This window comes from Girardinichthys multiradiatus, chromosome 5 (genome assembly GCF_021462225.1).
Source record: "Girardinichthys multiradiatus isolate DD_20200921_A chromosome 5, DD_fGirMul_XY1, whole genome shotgun sequence".
Taxonomy (NCBI): Eukaryota; Metazoa; Chordata; class Actinopteri; order Cyprinodontiformes; family Goodeidae; genus Girardinichthys; species Girardinichthys multiradiatus.
In genome coordinates, this window is record NC_061798.1 from 20,107,154 (window position 1) to 20,131,516 (window position 24,363).

General features: G+C 37.4%; 1 protein-coding gene across 4 annotated transcripts in view; it reads left to right on the forward strand.

The window, feature by feature from the left end:
* Nucleotides 1–24,363, forward strand: part of npnta (nephronectin a) — a 79,848-nt gene that overhangs the window by 17,768 nt on the left and 37,717 nt on the right. Inside the window, exons 3-5 of one of the 4 annotated variants that reach the window (XM_047364522.1) lie at nucleotides 6,237–6,287; nucleotides 12,545–12,637; nucleotides 23,123–23,218. In XM_047364522.1, coding sequence (XP_047220478.1) covers nucleotides 6,237–6,287; nucleotides 12,545–12,637; nucleotides 23,123–23,218 — 240 coding nt within the window. The remainder of the gene's footprint in view (nucleotides 1–6,236; nucleotides 6,288–12,544; nucleotides 12,638–23,122; nucleotides 23,219–24,363) is intronic. The other 3 variants (XM_047364523.1, XM_047364524.1, XM_047364525.1) reach the window with 3 other exon arrangements.

Sequence of the window (24,363 nt, forward strand, 5' to 3'; positions counted from 1 at the left end):
ATTTTATTTATTTATTATGGCTCTAATATTTATGGCTTTATTTATTATGGTAGTCACATATGCATGTGGTTACTATCTTCTGATGCAAGAAAATTAACAAAGATTAACTGTGGAAAAAACTCATTTTAAGGAGTTTCAATAAATTCAGTTTATGTCACTGCAATTCACAATAAAATAACAGATTCTCAACACAATAACAGATTCTCAAGGCGCTTTACAAAGCTGATGGCCCTGGTCATCTAGTTGTATCCAATGCAACAGGTCTTTAGGTGACAAAAAGAAGAGGCAGCGAAACATACAAGCACTAAGACAGGAGTCCTTTCTATGAGAAAGAAAAATCAAAGAGTACACAAATTTGATGGCAGCAAAATCTCTGTCAATGACTCCTAAGTGAAGTCTTTGACAGAGCTATTGCTATGTTATGATCCAACTATGTTGTAGCTTAAATTTTAAAACTAAACTGAAAGTAGTACACCCTCCAAGATCCAGTCTCAAACGAGCTTATTAAGACTGAAAACACAAGCTGCTCAATTAAAGCAAAACAACAAAAAGCACAGCGCTGAAAGTTTTTAATGTAACATTCTTCTTATGGAAGCAGCTCTGGTCTACATACTGTTTATTTGTAGATCTTGACATTGACAAGTAAAATAAGAAAAAAGACCCACTTCATTATTTACTTTCTGTTAGAGAGAGCTTATGTTTTCAAAGTGATGTTTTATTTTTAGAGACGTTTAATAATTTTAATTTGTAAAGGAGAGATGGAGCAGAGCCCTTACAAGTTCTGGTTGTTAAATTCCTACCATGGAAAAGGCTTGAATATCTTTGCATGTTGATTCTGGATGCATGATAAGTTCATGGACTCTTGAATTGATAAGTCACAGTTTTTTTTTTTTTTCCAATGCTTACATTTTGTTTCCACCTCATAAAATATTCCCGCTACACTATGTTGGGCCCTTCTTGTTAAAAGTGCATTTTTATTCTTTTGTTTTTGTAATAAAAAAAAAAAAGATGTCACACTGCTTCTTTGGTTTAAGTGGTTGCTGAAACTGTCGAGTGCAGCAGCTCGTTTTTCTTGTAAATGTGACAGAGTGCCATCTTTTTACTTGATCTTGGAGTACATTGTTGCATTATCATATTGTTCTTGAAAATACAAATAGTGTTGTTTGATTTCAAGGGCCCACAGTTGTGTTTTTCCTTCAGCCAGATTAACCTGTGAGACATTTCTCACAGCTTGTCTCCAGTGTATTACAGCAAATTATCTTAATCATCATTCTTACTCCAACAACTGGAGCCAACTTATAATGCTAATAGTTTCTATTACCAGCCTCATTTTGTAGCTTGAGGGAAAGTCATTTTTTGTTAAACATGACCTGGTTTCTCATCTAAAGGTCTTAAATGTTAAACAAAAAAAAAAATCTGTGCTTAAATTTAATGGCAAAAGCAGCACTGTTTGGGCCAGACTCAACAGTAATCCTGGCTTGAGGCAGTCATCTCAGGGCCCAGTGGCTCCCAGTGATATGCACTGGGCTCTTTGCCTTCACAGCTTCTCATGTTCAGAAAATTCACAGTAGAATAGATACATTATTTACCTTGGCTGAGAAGGCAACATGAAGATGTGTTTATCATTGGAACTTCTTACATGTTTTTTTTATATTTAAAACTAGAAAGAAAACTGTTTAAGCTGTTTTGTTTCTAGAAGGTAAAGAAATGCCACTTTAAATCCACCAAACGTGAAATTATCTGGATATTCAGGTGCACAAAAAAGGTCCTGCTACATGTAGCCAAACAGCAGTATGTGTGCATGTTTTCTTGCTTCTTCTGGAGTCCCACATGTTCAGTGTTGAGCAGAAAATAGCTGATTTTGAGCTTAACCACAGATCTTCTGCCTTCACCACTTTGCTCCCCTCTTTGAGTCAAATCACTGGATGAGTGCTTGCCTTAATGCTTCCAAATGCTCCTTGCCAGACACAGCTCAAATCCATTCACTCACAATCAGCATTCCATCAAGTCAGCAAGGTGCTGATTTAAGCCTTAGACGGGTGAGCTGGTAGGTATTGGAAAGAAAGCGAGTGTAATCAGCGACCTGAGTGTGTTTGCTATGTGTGTGAGACGATGCAGTCATCACAGATTTTAGGTCTTGGTGGATTTTAGTGGAGATGAAAGAGATTAGATTGGAGCAATGGGATTGTGGCTTTGAGCCAAGGAGCCCAGGATCCAGTTTTCTGTAACTTTTCTCAAAGAATGAAAAACGTAATGGATCAATGATGATTTTTTCCTCTTAGCCCTAAGAGCTAAAAGAGTAGTGGGCAGAAAGAACTTGAAGTAAAAAAAAAACCTTCGATGTAAGGGAAATAGTTTAAAGGTTAGAAGTTGAGTGATGATTGCTGCTGTAGTGGGGAAGAATGTCTGGAAATGGAGACAAACAGAGAATCAGGCAGACGAAGAGAGAGGGAGCATGGGGCTTTCAGATTTAGGAAAGACTTAAGCTTTATTCATGATATTCTGACAGACTACCAGTGAGGATAAGCCACAGTTGAAGCTCTCTTCTAACCAACTGTCTTCACATTTTACTGACTATTTGCATACCTAAGCCCATTTTTATTGAAACCTAAACCTCTTTCACTCAGAGATGGAGCTGCATTTCTTTAAACATGTTTTTGTTAAATCTTTGTTGTTCATCTGTGATGATTTCTATAGACTAAACAGATGAAGTGTGGGCTTTTTAAACAGCATGGTGTCGTTATGAAATTTATTTGGCCACACACCAACATAAGTGCTTTAAAAAAAATGAGTCATAGCTTGATAAAATATAGTAATAAAATGTATTTTTAATAAATTAATCTGAAAAATGATCAAAGTAGGATTGACATTCTCAAGGATCTTTGGGCATCAGGTAGAGCTGGTCAATTATGAGAATTATAATTACCGTTATTTCTGTAAACATTGCAATTAGAATAATTAAAACTGATTATTTATTAAGATTGGAAAACAATGTATACATCACACAAAATGGAAAAACTAAATTGCCTATAAGCATGAAACATTCCCTAATATCTTCATGGTTTAGTCTTTCAGCCTTAGACTTAAGAAGGTACAGACAGCATTACCAATTTATTTTAGACAAAGACTTCCCATTCTGACTGTGATTAGACAAGAAAGTTGCAGCATTTATACCTACACGATTCATTTGTAGTCAGGATGTGGAGGGAGTGGATCTTGCCGCAGCTGGGATGGGACAGCTCAGTGCGGACTCAGCCAACTGTGACAGCTTTGGAACGGGGGAGGGGGCCACAGCAGCACCTGCTACTCATTGAGAAGAGCAAGAGCAATATAAGCTCTCACAAGTCTCCAAAAATTCAATAAGACCAGAAAAGAATTGTTGCTGGTCACTTAAAAAATAAAAATAGAAATTTGCTAGATAGATCTGTTGTCAATTATAGCAACAAAGTCACCACAATAGCAACAGTGGTCTCTGACATTAAACAATCACAATAAAATTGCTCAATCTTTATTTAACTGAAAAACAGGTTGGAAATAGTTTTTATTGAATTTTTAAGTGGTTGAATTTTGAGATAGTATCTTATTTCTCTTTTATTATATTTATTTCTGTTTATTTAGGTCAGATATGGTGTGCTACAGGTTTTAAGCAAATTTAATCAGTAAGACCGTAGAACTGTAAACTCTAATAGTAGATTAAACATATTAAGGACATAATTTCAGAATGAAAAGGAAATCAGAATTACCCACAAGCTTTTATGCAATTATGCATTACTCACAGCCATTAGGTCCAGTTTCACTATTTAGTATCACTGTACAGAGTAATGGGCTTTAGCAAATCAAAGTTAAAATGGAAAAACAAAAGATAACTGTTTTCAAATTACTTTTGTCCTGTTTGTTACTTGGAAGACAAACTACATTAAATATGTTTTCAAAACTGTAATCAACTGTCAGGTGAATTTTTTTCAAAATGAAGATTTAATAACAGTACATTATGTTTCAGGCTCCAGCTTCAACTACAATGTAGATAAATCCATTAAAAAGAGTGTATGGGGGAAATGTATTTGGTGCCCTTGCAATATCATCAATCCTCCAATTAGATGAGTATATGTATTGTCACTTGTACAAACCCTTACATGTCTTGTGCTATATTTATTTCCAAATATAATATAGAAGCTATCTGCATCTACAAATCATTGTACTTGCCTCCCTTAACATGAATACTGAAGGCAGAGATACTGTACACAGAAATAAAATTATTGGTTTTATTTTTCTGAAGATCTTGCAGCTTGTTAGGACCAGATTTAAAAGACGATTAATGTAGGTCAGAGTCACCAGGGATATAACCAAACATTTGGTGTGAGATGATACTCAGCATAATCTCTTCATTGTCCTCACCTGCCTAAAATACACCATTTACACAGTTGCAAAGTATAATAAAATCAGGTTTTATTTTCACTGGGTATTGACAATGAAAACACATAAACACATTTATTTTACAGAATTAGCTCATTACAGTATGTTAAAGAGAATATATTGATAAAAATGAAAAACAGCAATATAGAGAATGAAGTCTAGCATACGTTGTGGTTGGTCATAGTACCTTTGCTAGTATATGTATGTTATTTATCACATTCCAGATGTCTAAAGTTAACTGAACCATACCATTTTCTTTATTCACATGGATCTTCCACAGTAATAGAAAGGTACAAAGGACATTAATATCCTTGCTGTGTGAAGGGACTGAATTGAAAATCATCTCCATTAAATACATCAGACGTTACAGTTTCCTCAGAGGTCCTGGTGGATTTTACAAATCCCCGGAGACCAGGACTTCATTTGATTGAGTGCAGGCTTTGTTTCTTTGGATACTGTGGGCCGGATTAAAGCAAGACTTTTGAATTGGTAATGTGAGCTAACAAGTGAGCGATGAAAGGAAAAGTGAGATCTCAGATTAGTTCTTTTTATCATGATTTTTGTGAGTGGTTTCTTTCTCTTTGCTGGTTAGTTTCATTTTACCGGGCTGTAGAAATTTCTGCTAAGAAGAATTTGATGGTCAACACAGTAAAATATGCATACAGTAAAAGGAGGATCACAGCATACGCTACAAAAGCATCAGTGTTAGTGAAATAAATATGTGCAAACATCAATACACTCCATAAATATGAAAACAAAACTAGAGGTAAGATCAGGCTATATACCTTATAAAATATCTTAAATAACTGCACTCTCTTTTCAGAGGTTCATTGTGGGTAAAAACAATTAAGACCGTTTCACTGTATGCAGGTGACATGATTGTTTTTTACATCAAATGAAATTAATCTGCCATGTGAAATTTACTTAATCAGAGAACTCTTTATTTTATTCTACCTTTAGCAATAGATCTGTTTACTACATTCTCTGTACAGGGTCTTATTGTGGGTAAAAACAGCCATCTTAACAGGATACAGTGAAATACTACAATGTCTAACTGAATGGTGATACATTTCAAAAGCATATACTACACAGGCTTAATATTGCTAACTGAGAAAATAACTCAAAGGTATCTAAGTGGATAGAGATCGTAATTTTCCTTAGGAAAGATAGCTTCAAAATTGAGGGTTATCCATCAAACTAGTTCTAGGGCTAAACTGGTGCTAGTTTGTGCCTTTGCGATGGCACCAACAAACATGTTTCTCTTACCACCAACTTTGACCTGGGACAAAGGAAAGAACCACTTTAGTCAGCAGCTTAGGACAGGTTTATGGCATCCAGCAACCAATCAAAATGTTGTAAATATGTCACTCTGTGAAATTTGTCACTCTGGAGTTAATTATGTTTTAATCTGTCAACAAAACCTGTGAAAACGTAGAGCTTTGGTATGAATAAAAATTAGATTATCATTGGAAAAAGGTTAGGTTAGGCCAGGGGGATGCCTTGAAGAACAAAAATCTGTGCACTACTATGTTTAGGCATTCATTTGTATATTCTGTCATTCAGATGTTGTTCAGACATTGTGAACACCAAGCATAATCAAAAATGTGACTATTTTTTGAATTACCCTTTTTGAGAGACTACATGGAATATGTGTGACTCCAGAACTCCAAACTGTGCATGTGTGTCTTTTTTCCAGGCATGTTTTCTTGTGCATAAATTGACCAGAATGTGCTTTCTTAAGCTTGTGCTTGCTTGTTTGTTGTGTTCTCCCAAACAATAAACAATGCCCCCCATTTTTGTGTGTATGGCTACTTGTTTTGCAGCTTTCTTCGCCTTAACTCACAGAGTAGCCGGGATAAGGTGCCAGCCCCGAGGTTAGCTTCACACATTTTTTTTTGCAATAACCTAACTAGACATGCAATGGTGGGGGCACATCCTTTGAATCATGCACTCGCTCATTTATTTATAGCCTACCACTACCCCCCCCCCTCCCCCCCCAGTAACACGTCCTCTCTCTAGCCTCAAATCTAAGCAAATAAATTATACCATGCAGGCCAATCTGACTCTAAAATCATAAACCATGATGTGTTTGATTAGTATTTCCATGCAGCGTTTATTAAAAGAGTGGTGCTGATCATGCTTCCGTAGGACCAATCCTGCCATTATTAAGAATGCATACATAAATAAATAAATTACTTAACAAAATAATTACTGGACACAAACATAGCTAGACATACAAATTAGTGCGCCATTAAATGCAAGAGGCTTCACTGTTGGCTGAGGTCAAGCCTATAAGAAGTAGGGGCTGGGCCTGGTTCTGAAAAGGAGGTAGCAGAAACGGCTAACTTAACTTCAATTCAATTCAGTTTATTTATATAGTGCCAATTCACAACACGTTGTCTCAAGGCACTTCACAAAAGTCAGGTACTTACATTCCAATTAATCCTAACCATTGAACAGTGCAGTCAGATTCAGTTCTTTATTCAAATTGGATAAAAAGTTTTTCTATCTAAGGACACCTAGCACATTCCATCCAGTCAGTGACTTGCAGCATTCACTCCTCCTGGATCAGCATGTAGAGACAGTAGACAGTCACTGGCGTTGACTTTGCAGCAATCCCTCATACTGAGCATGCATGTAGTGACAGTGGAGAGGAAAAACTCCCTTTTAACAGGAAGAAACCTCCAGCAGAACCAGGCTCAGTGTGAGCGGCCATCTGCCACGACTGACTGGGGGTTTGAGAGAACTGAGCAGAGACACAAAGAGAACACAGAAGCACTGATCCAGGAGTACTTTCTATGGGAAGGAAAAGTAAATGTTAATGGATGTAGCTCCTTTAGTCGTTTCACCTAGAAAGAAAGAACAGATAAACTCTGAGCCAGTTTTCAAGGTTAGAGTCTGAAAGAGAGCACATAGAGTTAGTTACAGTAAAAGCTCAGTCAATTGCTATATCTAGGAGAGAGAAAGGGTTAAACACTAAAAGACAGGGCCAAGTGGATCATCAGTAGAAGGTGACCATTAAGTTGTTGCCAGCAGAAGCTTGGACAATGCTCCCCTCCAGAAGGTGTCATAGGTAGTCACAGAGTCAGGCCAGGTGTAGCTTCTAGGAAGAGAAAAAGAGAAGAAGAAGTTAAAAACTAAAATAACAGCAAATAATGCAAAGTTGGAGAGTAGTGTGAGAATGTAGCAAAGAGGGTGAAAGTGGTCATTATGTCCTCCAGCAGCCTAGGCCTATAGCAGCATAACTACAGAGATAGTTTCAGTTCAGTTTATTTATTTATATAGCGCTTATTTACAACAATGTCATCTCAAGGCACCCCATAGAGGGTCCGGAACGGGGCCGCCGGGGAGGCCAGACCAAACCACCGAGTGCCAGAGCCCGGCCACCCCAGAACAGGCCACATGTAGGGGCACTAAGTAAAATAATAAACTGATAAAGTTTGTCCATCTAGAGCCAACTGATGGCCATTGTTACACTAAAAACCACAAGGATCGGGATACCTCTCTCTGTCTGACTGATTATAACCATTGGAAAAGAGAAGGGGTCATACAGGTAGCAGAAATGGAGGGTGTGTTTGCACCTCAACCATAACTGAGCCGGTTTAGGCTAAACCTGACTCCCCTTCACTCCATCTAACAGGGAGGGAGGAAGGCAGAGGTAAAAAATAAGGAAGACAGCTATTCAGATATACATTTGAATAGCTATATATATACATATATTCAGATATACATCTGAATAAGCCTGGTATATTCAGATATACCGGGCTATTTTTTTTTTCCAAAAATAACGCTGGTATATATGGCCAATATTAAAAATTAATAATGAATAACAATATATATATTAATAGTACATAATAATACATATTAATAATAAATATATTTGGGTGGTAATAAATATGAAAGCAATTAAAGGGCAAAGAAAATGTAAAACAGCAAGAAATTAACTTGTATTGAATAAACAAAGGAAAAATACAGAGTCCAAGAAAAAATATATGATTTGAATTAGTGCCTAACATAAAATGCATGGATTAAAATAGAAATATACATTTATATCTGATTAATTAATCAATTATTGAATAAATCTCTTATTTTTATAATTTTGTCATGTTTAATGACATACTAGTTTATATGTCTAGATACTATTCTTAACTATGGCAGGATTGGTCCTCCATACGCACTAGCTTTTTTTTGACAAAACCATGAGTTAAAAGTATGAATCAACGGTTATAAGTTGTATTTAGTGAAAATTAAATATATAATTGTTGTCATAATTATATGTTTAATTTTTAGCTTAGTGCATGATTTCACTAAAAAGTAATAATTGTCATCATGTAAATACACACCCCTGTTAAAATACCATGTTATTGTGACATAGATAAATTAGAATTCAGAACTTTTGCCACCTTTAAAGTGACTTTTAACCTGTATGACTCAACTGAAAAACAAAGAGCCGCAGAGTGACAAAGAAGCCAGAAAAACTAAAAAGCTAAATAATGTGGCTTTGTAAGTATACACGATGTTAAACTAATGCTTTGTTGAAGGACCTTTAGATTTTATTACAGCATTCAGTCTTTTCGAATAGGATTCTATCACCAATGCATATCTTGACTAGGAAATCACCCCACAGATGTGTGTTTTTAGTCAGGGCTCTGATGGGGGTTATCTTCTGGAGAAGACATTCTTTTTTTGTTTTGGATGTTTTCTTAGGGTCGATGTCATGCGAAAAGAAGAAGTTCTTCCTCAACTTCAGCTTTCTAGCAGAAGCTTGAGGGTTTTATGCCAACATTGGCTGGTATTTGAACTTGTTCATAATTCTCTTCATCTTAACTAAGGCCCCAATTCCAGCTAAAGAAAACCCACCCCACATAATGCTGCCACCACCATCCTTTACTGTGAATGTGGTGTTCCTTTGATGATTTCTAATAAATCAAACATATCTTTTGGAATTATGGCATTAGAGAGGAATGTCGAACTCTTGATAATGTCACTGTTTTGTCTTATTTATTTACTTAATGATGATTTTTTTTTGGCTGTGTTCCATGGTTTAACTAACGCCTTGAAAATTATTTTGTGCCCTCTTCCTTACACATACCTTTGAACACTGAGATTCCTCTGATGGTTTGAAAGTTCTCTGTGGACAAAGCTTGTATTGCAAGATGTCTTAATTCAGAACCCAGTCACATCCCATTATACAGGTTTTGCAAACTTCTGCAATCAGATTATTTTAGTTTTTTGAATTTTCTCACTAAAATACTTTTAGTGTCGATTAAAGGTCACCTTAAGTATGGAAAAAGTTCTGAAATTATTCACCTTGTTCTCCATTCTTTAAATAAAAAAAACTTTAATTTTAAAAGGGGTATGTAGACTTTTAATGTCCACCATAATTAAAAATTCCTATAGTATGTTGATGAAATTGTGCCTCCACTAATCTGAGTCATCATTATCAATATTTTTATCTTGTTTGTTTCTATGAAAGACTGGTTAACTGAAAGTTTGTTATAAGTCCAAAATGTTATAATGTTGTACATGAAACCAGGGTGTGACATGCTATTTTAGGTCTTCCAGCTGGGATGGCCATTTTTAGTCCTCCTCGTCCTTTGCTGTGGTTAATGAGCAATGGACATTTCCCTGAGCTCTCTGGCAGACCAGAGGCTTAAAAATGCCCTCTGAACAAAAGCCTGTTGATGTTTAATCAACTCCTTCCATGTTGCAGGAAGTGAAAATTAACCAAAAGTACTTCACAGAGTAGCAGTCCAACTAAAATATCAGTTGCATATTTCTTTGCTCTTATGAGTGAAACAAGCCAAGGTCTAAAAACCAAATACTTCCAACAGAAAAGCTCTTTTCATTTCCGCCTGCAAATTGGTCCCTTTTTAATTTGTAACTGTAGGCTCTCAGTGCGTGAACATCCAGGCTCATTTCACGGACCTCTCAAATTGCCTTAACAATGCCTTCATTCTATTTGATTACATAGCCCAGTAAAGTTCAATGAGCCTGAAGATGTTACCTACTCCAGTTTAACGACTCCCCTTATTCCCCATACCTTTTGAATTTGGTTTGAAAAATTTTACAATGCTTCTTTCTAGGTTGTGATATTGTACGTTTGTGTCTGTGTTTGCCAAATGAGGTTTTACATATCCAGTGCCAAATGGCAATTCATAGAAATATAAGTTCAGATCATCTGAATAAGCTTTGTTATGCATTTAAAATGTAAATGGAAAATGTGTTTTCACTGTATGTTTTAAATTTAAAAATTGTTATTAAAACAAAGGACCAAATGAAGGTTCTGTGGAGGTTCTAAATAACTACAAATATTTTATCATTCTTATTATCTGTGTGCAAATTTAAAATATTGCAAAGGACTATTTCATCGACAGTAAATTATACACAATTATATTTCCTTTCACACTTTATGCTTACAACCAACACCTATGGCTGCCCCAGTGGTCTGGCTGCTGACTCCATTAGAGTTATCTGTCATAGCTGTGCCGTGTGCTGTGTTCTCATCCATCAGCTTTAGGGTGTTGGTTGTTTTGAAATAGAAATTTTCAAGTACGAAAAGGAGCTCTCTGCCAGAGGTCGTTTCATACTTCTTGGGAATGCTTTGTCTTTCCCTTATAGTCTCAAAGAAAGTAGTTATAGCTAGCATATTGATAAATAACCCATAAATAACCCAGCAGTATGCTTAAAAAGATAATAAACAATGGTGAAATACAAGGACACAAAGTTTGATGTTCACAGGTTCGTAGGTTCGTACAAAAATCCAATATATCTGTACGAAATTGACGAAGAAGCAAAACGAACTGGAACCGACAATTGATGTGATTTATGTATGTAAACTGTCACTGCAATTCTGCTCAGTAACTCTCCATACTGGAAGGGTTTAACAATGGAAGAGACATTTTGAGAGACCTAGTTACTTGCCCCCATTTGGGTCCTCTGGCTGTGGCAAAACAAACTAGCTCATAACTGTAGTTTTACTTCCAGAACCCGGCTCTAGCATCAGCCTTGGATTAACACTGTAAATGCTTTAATGGAAAGGGTTTGATTTTACATGATGTGTCCCCTTTAAATGAACATTCAGTTTTAATTGGCTCACCCTAAAGTAAAAAAAAAAAAACACTCATCAACAAAAGCCATTGATTGATTTAAATGCTGCACTCTTTGAATTCTGAGCTTCTACTTCAGCTGAATAGAAATTCAAACATAAATATGCATGTAGGAGATTAATTTTAACATGTTTGTGACGTTTAAGAGCATCAGCAGCAAATTCTACTGCTGCATGGAAATATATTCTGGGTACTTTTGTAGATACACCAAAAAGTCCAACAGATTTCACCACAGTCCCTTCCTTTTTTCCTTTCTCCTTCACGTCAATATGTACCAACTCTTAGAACAGTGACAATTAAATCCTCTGATGCCTGCCTATTATGACATAATTAATGGAGCTTTCCAATGAAAATTAGTACCACTTGGCTCTATCAGACGTGCTCAGCTGTAGCTGCAGTGAGATAAGCAGGGCAGGCCTCCAGCACACTAAAACAGAACACTGAATCAGTGAAGCTGTAAACCTCCACACGGTGTAAAATATGGAGGGCAGCTCTTTACTAAGGAACTAATTAAAAGCTTCTATTTGGGTGCTTTCATTGTTTTAGCTTCAGTCTCATATTGAAATATCCGCCTTGTTGATTCCTTGTTAGCACGTTGCCAGTGCAAATATCAGTGCCAGGTTACACACGAGCAAATTAATGTTATTCGGTGTTTAAAGGTTAAAGTTCTCACTTATAACCTACAGGGAGAGATGATTTCTTTTTCCTAGATCAGGCACAGCTGCAAAAGTTGGCATGTACATTTTATTTGGCTGAAAATGATTTTTCTTATTCCCATTAGTAAAATGGTAATAACACAGTCACACAAGGAGAAACAAACAAGCACATTTCCTATATAATGAGGCATGATGCTGCATTATTGTTGATGCATTGTGGTGTAAACAGATCTTTTTAAAGTCGGAGGGGGCTGTGGAAGTTGAAAAGCAGCAGGATTATGTGCTTTTTCAATCTGATCTGGTACAAGTTCTCTGTCGGGGCGCTGCACTGATCTGTCTTGTCTTCTCTGAATCCTCCCCGAACAGCTGTGTGCCAGCCTAGCTGTAAGCATGGAGAGTGTGTTGGACCCAACAAATGCAAGTGCCATCCGGGCTTCACGGGCAAGACCTGCAATCAAGGTGAGTTCTCACAGGTTGCTGCAATGAATTTTGTATCAGTTGGTTTGTTTCTAACAATACACTGAAAAGGGAAATGTAAACCTTAAAGTTAATCATAAAGGTGTTTACCACAGAGCAACATGCGTGCCTTGCAAAAACCATTTTCACATTTTGTCACATTACAGCCACAATCTTCAATGTATATTTGGGGGATTTTATGTGATAGATAACCATGAAGTTATCATGAAGTGAAGGCAAAAACTTTAAAGAAATTGTGAGATGCATTATTCAGTCCCCTTTACTCTGAAACTGTTCAGTTTATTATTTGTATTGGTTAAAAAGCTTTCAGTCTAAGGAAACCCAGCAGATTGCATTGAGTGACTGACTTGCAGCAATCACTCCTCCTGGACGAGCATTTAGCAACAACGGTCAATCAATTGCTTTGAGTTGTTAACTATGCAGCAATCCCCATACTGAGCAAGAATTTTGCAGCAAGCAGCCAAGAGGTTCATGGTGAAGTGGTTACACTTCCTGGTTGATAGATGTCTGACAATGATGTATCCAATCTTCAGAAAATCATTCAGAAAGTCTTGCAGGAGAAAACCTCTGAGCTCAAATCAGAAACAAAATTTAGATAAAAGCAAAATCTCACCTAAATTTTATTCAAAGATGTACATTCCATTAGCTTGCAAATGATAGGTCCTAATAAGGAATATTCTCTAAAACAAAATTACAATTTCATCTTTAATTTGTTGTTAGACTATTTAATTTGTTATTAGACTCATCCAATCCTCCAACATCCTCCAACAAACCCAACATTTTTATATTTCAAAGACTTCTCAAGATAACAAATCAGTAATGTCACCTTTTTTCCATCATTATGGAAATGGGCCAAGGGCAAACCTCCCTAAACACAAAAGGTGCATGGTCTGCACTATTTACAATAATCTAATAAAAGTTCCAACTTCAGATTTAATTAATAATTGCTTATTCAATAGTAACTTTGAAAGAGCTACAGAGATCCACAGCTTAGGTGGGAGAATCTGTTGACAGGATGACTGTTACTACACAAATCTATAAAAATCTCTCCTTTTCCAATGAGTGGTAAGAATAGAGGCTTAGTTGAAAAAACATCATAACAAGTCACAGTTCTAGTTCACCATAAGCCATGCAGGGGAGACAACGAACAAGTGGAAGATGGTAATCTGGTAAGAGAAAACCAATACTGAAATCTTTGCTAACAATCAAATGGGGTTGGAAAATGCATGGTGGTAAACTAACACAGCACATCGCTTTGAACAGACCAACCCCATGGAGAAACATGGTGGTGGTAGCATCATGCTGTGGGGGTGCTTTTCTTTAGCAGGGGTGAGGGAGCTGGTCAAAGCTGATGGGAAGTTGGATGAAACTAAAAATGCGACTAGCTGGAAAGACAACTTGTTAGAAGCTGAGATTGACCTTCCAGAAGGATAACAACCCTAAACATACAACCAGAGCAACAATAGAATGGTTCAGATCAAAGCATATTCATACATTGACCAAAAGTGTCCAGTTAAAGTCCACGCCTAAATCCAATTAATTATCTGTGGGAAGACATGAAAATTGATGGCCAGAGATACTCTCCCATCTAATCTGATTGAGCTGGAACAAATAAAAATGGGCAAAAGTCTATTTAGATATGCTAGTTCAGACATACCCCAAAAGAGTAAAGGTCACATTTTCAGGAGTTTTATTTATAAAACAAAGTGAAAACCATTAATAATTTTCTTTCTACTTTGCAAAATGCATTACTTTGTGTTGATCTTTTTCATAAAATCCCAATAAAATACAAAATTGAAGTTTTTGCATTTGTAATGAGACAAAATAGGAAACTTTTGTTGGGGAAAACAAATTCTGCAAGTCTCCGTACGAGCCTATTGACATGTACATTTTTCAAAAGGAGCATAAGTGAAGGACGATCCAAGCCCCAGAGAAACAGCAGCGTAATCATTGTGTTTTGTGCCAGAGCTGGAGCTCAAGCTGGTTTTCCTTTAGCTGACAGGAGTGAGGAGCTATAATCACAGGGGAGGAGGATCAGAAAGAGCGCTGATTCAGCCCAAACGGAAATGAGAGTGGGCCATGTTGAACGCATCCTACCCTGCGGAGATAATATCTCAATTACTGATGTGCGATAACTTGGCCTAAGTACAACAGATGCTATTTCAAGTGTCTCTCCTGGTGTGTGTGTGTGTGAGGTTGTGGGTGGGTTTAAGTATTGGCAGTTTGGTCGTGTTTTAAAGGATTGAAGCTCCTCAGTTAGCTGTTTGTTGACGTGCGTCCAAGCAGCTTTAAATTACCTGTGGAATTCACGCCCTGAGACAGGAATAGGATAGTGTGTAATTAAAAACAAGAGAGAAGGAGGAGAGCTTGTTGAAAATCCTGGCAGGAATGTTCCAAATGACTCATCCTGCATTTTGAGACTATTGCCGGCTCCTGTCTGCTGGCCCAGACAGCTCTACTTTGTCCTAATCTGCAACAAAAGGGAAGAGGAAAAATGATATGCATCCCATTTTCAGCTACAATTGACCTTGTTTTCAACCATTCAGAGAGAGTTATCCTACAAATGGGATTCAAGTATGTTCAAATATGAAGAAGTCAATTAAAACATTTGAAAATTTTCCCAGTTTTCCAGTTAGCTGCAGACATTTTATGAGATTTAGGTCTAAAAACGGACCCTAATTGAAGTGGCAGACTTGGCCTTTCAGTCTGAACAGGTTATGATGGAAGTGGTTTCTGTTTAATCTGCTGCTCTGTTATTGAAACCAATATCCTTAATTACAGTAGACTTCTGAGAATAAATTTTCTCATTCAAATGCAACGCCTCGAGGCACTGATTTTAGCTCCACTATTGATGAGCTAGGTGGGCAGGATTTAGTAGTAATATCCCAATTTCTGCTGCATTAAAGGACTTTGGGAAGAAAACACGACGCACCAATCTACTTCTCTCACCCTGATGCTGCTATAGGTCAAATAGTTGCATTAGTTGTTTTTTTTTTTAATAGTTTCAAATCAGTTTACAAATAGAAATTCTCTTTTTGTAGACATGAGGAGGGTGACTTAATAACTGCATGCACAATCATTGGAGAGTTTTTGCAAACTGAACAATGCAAAATATGTGAGGATCCATCCTCATGGTAAAAGTTGACCCAAAAAGATTTATATTATTAATCATTTTAAATTACACAATCAAAACTGAAACTGTTTAGACAAAACCTAAAAAGAAAAAAATTAATTTTTTTTGTATGCCGACATACATGGTAAGACAGGCAATTTAACAGCAGCTAGTTACGTCTAGTTATCTAGTATGTGTGTGAAAATGTAGTAGACTTCTTTCAGCCAACTGACTGGCAATGTGCATCAACAGGAGGGGTAGGGGCAGCTCTATGTTCCTCTATGCTCCATACAGCTAGAGAAAACTCCAGTTATCACTCTTCCTGCCATCTCATTAAAATGACTTTAACCCATATAAAGGGTGAGTTGTGAAATTTTAGTTTTAAAATTGCAACTTTGCAAAACCTTGTTACACCTTGATAAATGTAACCATCCCATGCCTAATTTAAACATGTATATCTCTACTATACCACACACGAGCACTCTGGCTTTTACTCTCCTAATTGTCCTTTCCAGTTATTTTATTTTAAAAAGAACAGAAGAATACATGGGGAAATACTAATAATTTTTAAAATATTAATTCAGTACATTATTTTAGGTTTCAGGTTTTATGGTCTCTTTAAAAGCCAATAATTACAGAGCCCTTTGAGTCTTTTGTCCTCCTCCACAATTTCCACCAATTTTGCAGCTGCTCAACTAAAAAGGTCATTCCATGTGGGTTTCATTTAAATAACTGATTGTATAAGAGACTGAAGTTTTCAGTGGGGAAAGAAGAGGATAATTAATTGTCTCAAAATGGAATCTGTGTCCATAAACATGTAGCTACATAAAGAGGTTGTGCTTAACACACATTTTTGCAGCTTTTAGTGAGAGGTGTGGAAGGATGCATCACCCTGGAGGCTCTCTGGTTAACAAGCATGTGAAACACCTCTGGAGCCCTGTTTATATTAGGCAGGAGCAAACCACCTGAGGATTTATTGCTGCTGAGACTAAAAACAAGCCCTACGCTATTAATATTAATTTCTTTCAGAGTCAATTTCTGAGGGATTTGTTTTACACTTTTTAAGGACTTAATGGGATTTTTATCAAAATCCTCTGAATGGATTATATTTACATAAATGTCATTATGTTCATCCCTAAATTATCAACCACTGTCAGGAATAATACCCACTGCTTACTAAAACCCTATCATTTTTTCTCAAGAAAGTACTTCATCCCTCCAACGCAGAGGAGGAGAATTGCTCCTGTCAAACACTTCGGTCAGGATTTATGACTGTGCTCCTGCTGCACAAATAAACTCATTATAGGGTGATCTGCGTTTGTGGGCATGCTCCCACCGCTGATATCAGCATTTTAATAAGATGATTATTGCATCCAGGTGGATTTAATTAAGTGGAGCTGACCTGCTGTTTTGATACAATTAAGAAAGTTTGCTAGAGGAGTGATGCCTCCATATAATGCGTTATTCTCTCACATCTCGCCTGATATGTGATTAAGGCTTTTTCAAGCATGTCAGATTAGCGCTGTGGTGTACATGTTCAAATCATTTTTCATATTTATTTTTGGAATATGACCTAATATCTAGATTTTCAGGGCATTATTCATCGAAAGACTTAGTTGGTTTCGGAACTGATCTCTCCATGTTCCTGTTCGTCTGCAAGTTATTAAAGTATTGCATGTCTGCAATCTGCCACTTGTTCAAAATGTATTTATTTATTTGATCTGTAGTCATAAAACTCCATCAAAGTCCCATAAGGCAATATTTGACTTTACAGGTGCATCTCAACAGAAAAGATAATTTATTTCAGTAATTTAACTCAAAAAGTTAAACGCAGATAATACATGCTGTAGATTCATTACACATGCTATATATTAATCATCTTCATATATCTGTTTCTGTTAATTTTGAGGATTATGGCCTACAGCAAATGAAAACCCAAAAATTCAATGTGTCATAAAATTATAATATGAAGAAAGCTATAAAAACAGATTTTTATTACAAACATGTTATAGTAGATCCATGTACTGACTACTCATTTATATGAAAGACTTCTGGTCAAAGTTAATCATTGACACCATCCTCAAGAAGGCTGAGCCACAAAATGTCACAGCTAAAGACACTGATTTTTCATAGTATTGGATAGTTGAGTGGAAGGAAAAACTGAGAGAACTGTAAAGCAAAGCATATTTAAGAGTTTGAGAGAGATTTGCAAGATGTAGACTGCAGCTGAAGTGAGAGCTACAAGGGCCAACACACACAGACATATCCAGAAAATGACCTACAATTTTCACAAGGCCACAAGCTGATGCCTCCATGCCACACCGCATCGATGCAGGTATTCATGCAAAAGGAGTCCCAAACAAGGATTGATTGCATATACTGAACAGTCTATGGACATTCCTTAAAGTAGGTCAACATTGCAGAATACATTTTTTATTGGCCTAAAGTCATAATCTATTTTTTGAGGCTTTTAATTAACTTAAGGCCGTAAATCATATGAATTACAAGGGAAAAGGTGCTTGAAGTATATAAATATATTGAAATAAAGATCTTTTCACTTTTCTGAATTAATGTTTTAGACTTGCTTTAAAATTGCTGTTAGTTTATTCACATTATTTTACACACAAGATGCCATGAAGGGATTCTGCCTTCTGCAGAACTATGAAATATAGAACACTAAAGATATTTAGAGAATTAATTCAGACTTGGTTAAAGTAGCAGCTTCAAGTCTCCGCAGTTTAAGATCCCACTAGCTTGACTGTTTCCTTTTGAAGTTTTGCACATTCTTCTCTGCAGAAATATTCAAACACAACCAGGTCAGCGGGGAAGGTCAAAACATGCTCAGTTTCTTGTTTTCCAGAGGTGATGCCAGGACAGGAGGTGCAGACTCTAACTGTGTTGCTCGAGACGTTCAGATTCTTTTGTTTTACTGTTTGCATGATGATGGCCAGACAAGAAAATCTTTTGCACCTGGATAAGCAATCTCTCATCAGTTATGCTAATTGCCTGATTATTATTTTGTCCTATCACAGAATGTATGTTTTTACTATCATTCATGTTCTGTTTCCATTAATTATTCCTGCAGAATCTGCAGACGCTTTCATTGAATTGTAAAACCTTCAACCCAACATGAGATTCTGAGCACTCTGACGAAGGTTTTTACTTGAAGGAGCCTCGTATTTGTCTTCATCCATCTTCCCCAAGTGCTGACAACCAATGTGCAGAACTGTGTGTAGAATCACAATACACCGAAACTATTTTTGGCCAGGTCTAAAACATGAACCTTTCTGAGTGCAGAGTTGCTCATGAATTGAAGGTAAATGAAATTGCTTAAACTTCTTTAGATAATCATATGCAGTCATTAAATACATATAAAGCTCAATGAGCAAGAGAGTTCCTTTTCTAGTTAAGCACATGTAGAGTACTTTGAAAAAATATTTATACTGATTGAACCTTTGCGTGTGTTTTCACATTACAACTTCAGACTTCTGTGTATTTTACTGAGATTTATTTTATAGACCAGCACATGGTAGTTCATAATGTGAAGTGGAAGAAAAATAATATATTGCCTTTAGGACTGTCTACAAATGAAACATATAAAAAGTGTGGCTTGCGTTTGTATTCATCTCTCCTGAATCAATACTTTATAGATCCACCTTTTGCTGCAGTAACAGCTGCAAGTCTTTTGGGTTATGTCTCATGTCTACATCTTCCCATGAGCTACGTACAGCTTGCCGTTCTCTGCTGAAGGAAATAATTACCAAGCATGATGCTGTCACCAATATGTTTCACCAAGGGGTTGGGTGTTCAGGGTGATTTTGAAGATTGTTTATGAGAATCTGCTCTCTTTGTCACATCATGTTTATGCCCCCCTGGCCAATAGAAGTAATGCATTACTAGTTAAAACTTAACACTTAATCTAATCAATTAAAAAAAAGTAATACAGAAAATTACAAGAGGGTTCAGCTACATTTATTCCAAACGTCGTTATGGGTACCAGTACTTGCGGCAGTAGTGATTTTGTAAAAACAACTATTATTTTCACTATTCAATTATATTAAAGGTTACATTTCTTCCAAAGCTTTGCGTGTTAGAATATGCTACTGCAATTAAAGATGGATTTATTTCCAGGTTTTTTACATGGATAAAGAGCAATGTGTGAGCCTGCAGGTTGCTGCTGCTAAGGGATTGTTCATTGATCAGATCAGCATCTTGCAGATTCTAGAACGGTGTTTTCTTTGTCTGGAAGTAGTTGCCCAGATCCTATCAAATTATCCTGCAGAATCTGTTCAGTGAGGTATGTTTCAAAACAGCTGTTATGTTTTCTTTCTTCTTGCTATGTACAATGTGGATCCTAACAATATAAAAGTTTCTAAATCTTACAACATGCACAGTTAAATTCAAATAGAAAAAAAGCTGTCTACAATTTAGTTGGGTTTAAACCATATATTAGTGATAAAAACCAATTAATAACCCTAATGAGTTGTGAGTTTTAGTGTAAGCATCTATTGAATCTGTTTAATATTTTATACAGTGTATCTACAGTTATTTGTTTTTAGTTCTTTTAAAATTTTATCAAACATGACATCCTTGCACATTAGCAGGTTCCTATTATAGTTCAAACTGAGTTTCTTGAATTCCTGACTTTTGTGCCTTTATAAATACAAACTTAAATTTCATTTGTTTGAATTTTATGCGACTGACCAACACCATGTTGTGCATAATTCTACAGTGAAAGGAAAATAGTTTTTCAACATTTTTTAAAAATAACTATCTGAAAAGTGTGTTGTGCATTTGCATTTAGCCCTCTTTAATCTAGAATCCCTTAAAAAATCCAGTGCAAAGACTCCAGAAGTGAGTCCAACTAGTTTGTAAACTGTATGTAATTTCTTCTCGATACAGGTGCTGCTGTTCTAGGAAGGCTTTAATGGTTTATTTGAGCACATTATGCCCCTTTTCCATGGGCTTTTCTTTGGTCGCCTCCACTTCACTTGGCCTGTTTTGCAACTGTTTCCATCACTACTTTTCCGGCCCGGTACTGGTTTTCTGTGCTTGCTCATCAGTAGGTCCTTTCAGGGCTGAGCAGGGCCAAAATATGAAATGAATAGACTGATTGGAGGTGTTTGCCAAGGTAGAGTAGAAAACGACATTCACAGATTTTAATTCACACCGCAGTGCTGGGTAAATGCTCACAACCTCAAGAGAAACTACAAATATTATTAAGACCACAGTGGCTGGAGCAAGTCAAACTAAAAGCAGTGGCAGCGGGTTGAAATCACCTTTGGAGGACAGGATGTGCGATGGTTAGTGTTTATTTTAGTTGCATGTTTGTACTTAAAACTTATCTATTGTTTGGTAGGCCTCCACCGAACCATAAGACAGTAAGGGTTAATAGCGGCATAGCGGACAATGCTGACGGCTGAAGTTGACGGCTTCAAGTCACAACCCATAACTCCAGCCATCAGTGGGTTACTGGAAACACAACACCTTCCGTGCGGAGAATAGCGAGATCAAACCGACTGGAGCCTTGCGGTGCTGGAACCATGAATGGAAAAGAGGCCTTAGTGAACATCTCAAGAGGGATTGTTTAATATGTTGTCTGAAAAAGAGGAGAGTGTAGCACAACTGTTAACGTACCAAGACATCCTTGTCCGCCTAAACTGGCAAAGCCTGGAGAGTATTGGAGAAGCCATGATACCCATGATAACTCTGGAGAATCTGCAGAGATCCACTGCTCTGGTGAGGTTATCTGTTGACAGGACAACTACTAGTTGTGCAGTGCATAAACCTAGTCTCTATGGCAGTAGTGTCCAAAGTCAGCCCTCAAGAGTCACTCTTGCATGTTTTAGGTACTGTACTGGTTCATCACAACTGAACTTAATAACTGCTCTATTAGTAGACCTCAGTCATGTTGGAGCAGAACCAAATCTAAAACATGGAGGACATCGGCCCGGAGGACCGGCGTTAATCACACTTGCTCAATGGAATTTTGATAAATAGAAAACTATTGTTTAAGTAAACACATATAAAGTCCTGTTATCAGTTGCTGCAAGCCATGTAGGGGACAAAGTAAACATGTGGAGAAAGGTGCTCTGTGCAGATGTGACCCAAATGAAAAATTTGGGCTAGATGTAAAAACTGTTTCCCAGAACTTTAGCACTACAGATCAACCTTCAACACACCATCCTCACAGTGAAACATGGTGGCGGCTTCATCATGCAATGAGGATCTTTTTATTCAGCAGGCATGAGGAAGCTGGCCAAAGTTGATGATGGATTGAGTTTAATACAGGGCAATTATGGTAAAAAATGTCAGGAACTGCAACAGACTTAAGATTGACATGGCGATTTACATTCTAGGAGTACAAGAACCCTAAACATATGGCCAGAGCTGCAATTGGATGGTTTAGATAAAATATCTTTCATTTGTTAGAATGGCCCAGTCAAAGTTCAGACCTCCAATTGAGAACGCTTTAGAACTGACATCCATCTGTCCGTCTGTCCGTCCATCCATTGTCTATACCCGCTTATCCTTCAGGAGTTGTGGAGAGGGGCTGCTGCCTATCTATTTTGCTGCAACTCTAAATGTGCTGCTTCGTGTTGGTCTATCACATAAAATCTCTGTAAAATACACTGGAATACAAGAATATCACAGATTTTGGTTGTAAATTGGCAAATTGTGAAAAAACGCAAACATGTGACAAGTGTTACTTAAAGATTGCAAAGTTCTTCCGTTAGGCTATCTTATCTCTCAGTGGGGAACTGCTTGAATGAGTGTGTAGAGTAGTCAAAGGGAGTTGTATCATCTCCCTGTCACCTAACAAAAGCTGTTGTTAGTTTACTGCTGGAGGAAACGATGCTTGACTGACAGATGGTGCGATGGTCACACAAGAGGGAGGGGCTGCTGTCATTCCTGAGCCTCAAGTATTTGTAATCCACCGCTGATTTCCCCCTTTAAACAGACACTCAAGTCTCCTTTTGAAAATCCAGTCACACACTGACAATGGATCTTCTGAATCTGTGAGATACAGTTATCCTCTTAGATCCTATTTCACACCTAACACAAAAAAGGAATGCAGATGAGAGAAGGCTGGAAGAGAAGAGAAACCAAAACACAGTTCTCTCATGTCCAGTTCCCACACCTGTAACCATCTTTGCTGAATAATGTTGCTTTTTACTTTCCAGGAATTAGATTTAGTCAGAGGCATTCTAATCCATTGGTTGATACTTTCCATTTTCACTGCATCTCCCGTTCTCTCTTTTTTCCTTCACCCCTTTATGTCAATCAAATGTACAACACCCTTATCCATCATGTTTCCCTCCTCCCCCCTCTAACCTCTTTTCTTATACACAAAGAAGAGACGTTGGACTATTTAACCCCCCCGGTGTGGGGCGGCCACCTTCCCGTCTTTCTTCCCGTGGACCATCACCCAGTGGGAGTAGTGACGGAGGGTGAGATTCTTCAATTAAATCTTTCTCAGCAGTTTCTCTGCTGCCTCCCGGCAACATGCATGGTGCAGCCTCCTGAGGGGGCATGAATGTCACTTTCTGCTGTTTTCTTGCTACTTACTGTCGTCCATGACAGATGAAACACCACCCGAAAGCTACTATTGAGCTGAAATGTCAGCATGATCACAGAGCATGTTACAGTTTCTTGCTACTATATATGTTCTTCCCCTTTTCTCACTCATGTGCCCAAAAACAATATTCCGAATACAAGAGCACTCACTATCCTATTTTTTCAGCGCTAAGAGTGAAGTTTCTTTCACACTTTCTAGGCATTATCAGCATGATCCAAGGTCTGATGGCTCCACCAGAGCAGCTCAAACATGGCCTGTTTTACCTGGTGTTACCTGCTTTAAAGACAAGTGAATGCTCAGGAAAGAGCTTCTTGCTAATCCCTCTGTCAGTGGTAGAGGCGTGTCGGGAATGGCACACCTCTGTCGGCTTGACCCAATAAATCAATCCACTCTGTATCACTTTAGATGTGTCTCAGCAGTTCTTTTACAATTCAATGAACACCCCAAAGGGACCTTCCAACTCTTAGGTAGTATAGCTTTCTTTCTACCTGGGGCCATTTTCAGAAGTTAAGCTGTTGTTCATATCTGTCTGTTATCTTCCAGTTTTTCCATCCATCTGTGTCTGCACTGTGTTGATTGCCCTCTCTCTTTTTGGTATATTTCTTTTCTGTATTTTTATTTTTATTTTTGCTTAATATCGTCTTTCTCCACAGAGGTCATCCTAGCTGTGTCTTGTTTGGCTTGTGCTCACGCTCACTGATCCTCTACTGTCTGAGAATGCGACTGTTTCAGTAATGCCTCATTTACATTTCTAAGATGTTTTTCAGTCCAACAGACGAGCAGAGACCTGTTTCTCTGCCATGTGGACAGTGGCCTGTTGCTATGGGCTCTGTGTAAATGCATTAATGAGGGTCCGTCGCAACTGCTGAATGTGAAGGAGCAAAAATGATTAAATGCAGGAGTAAATCCCAGGGTAAATACTTACACCACTCCATCACAATACAGCCACAAATGAAATTGTATTTAGTTAAGATTGTATGTGATAGACCAACAGAAAGCAGTTCAAAACTGTGAACT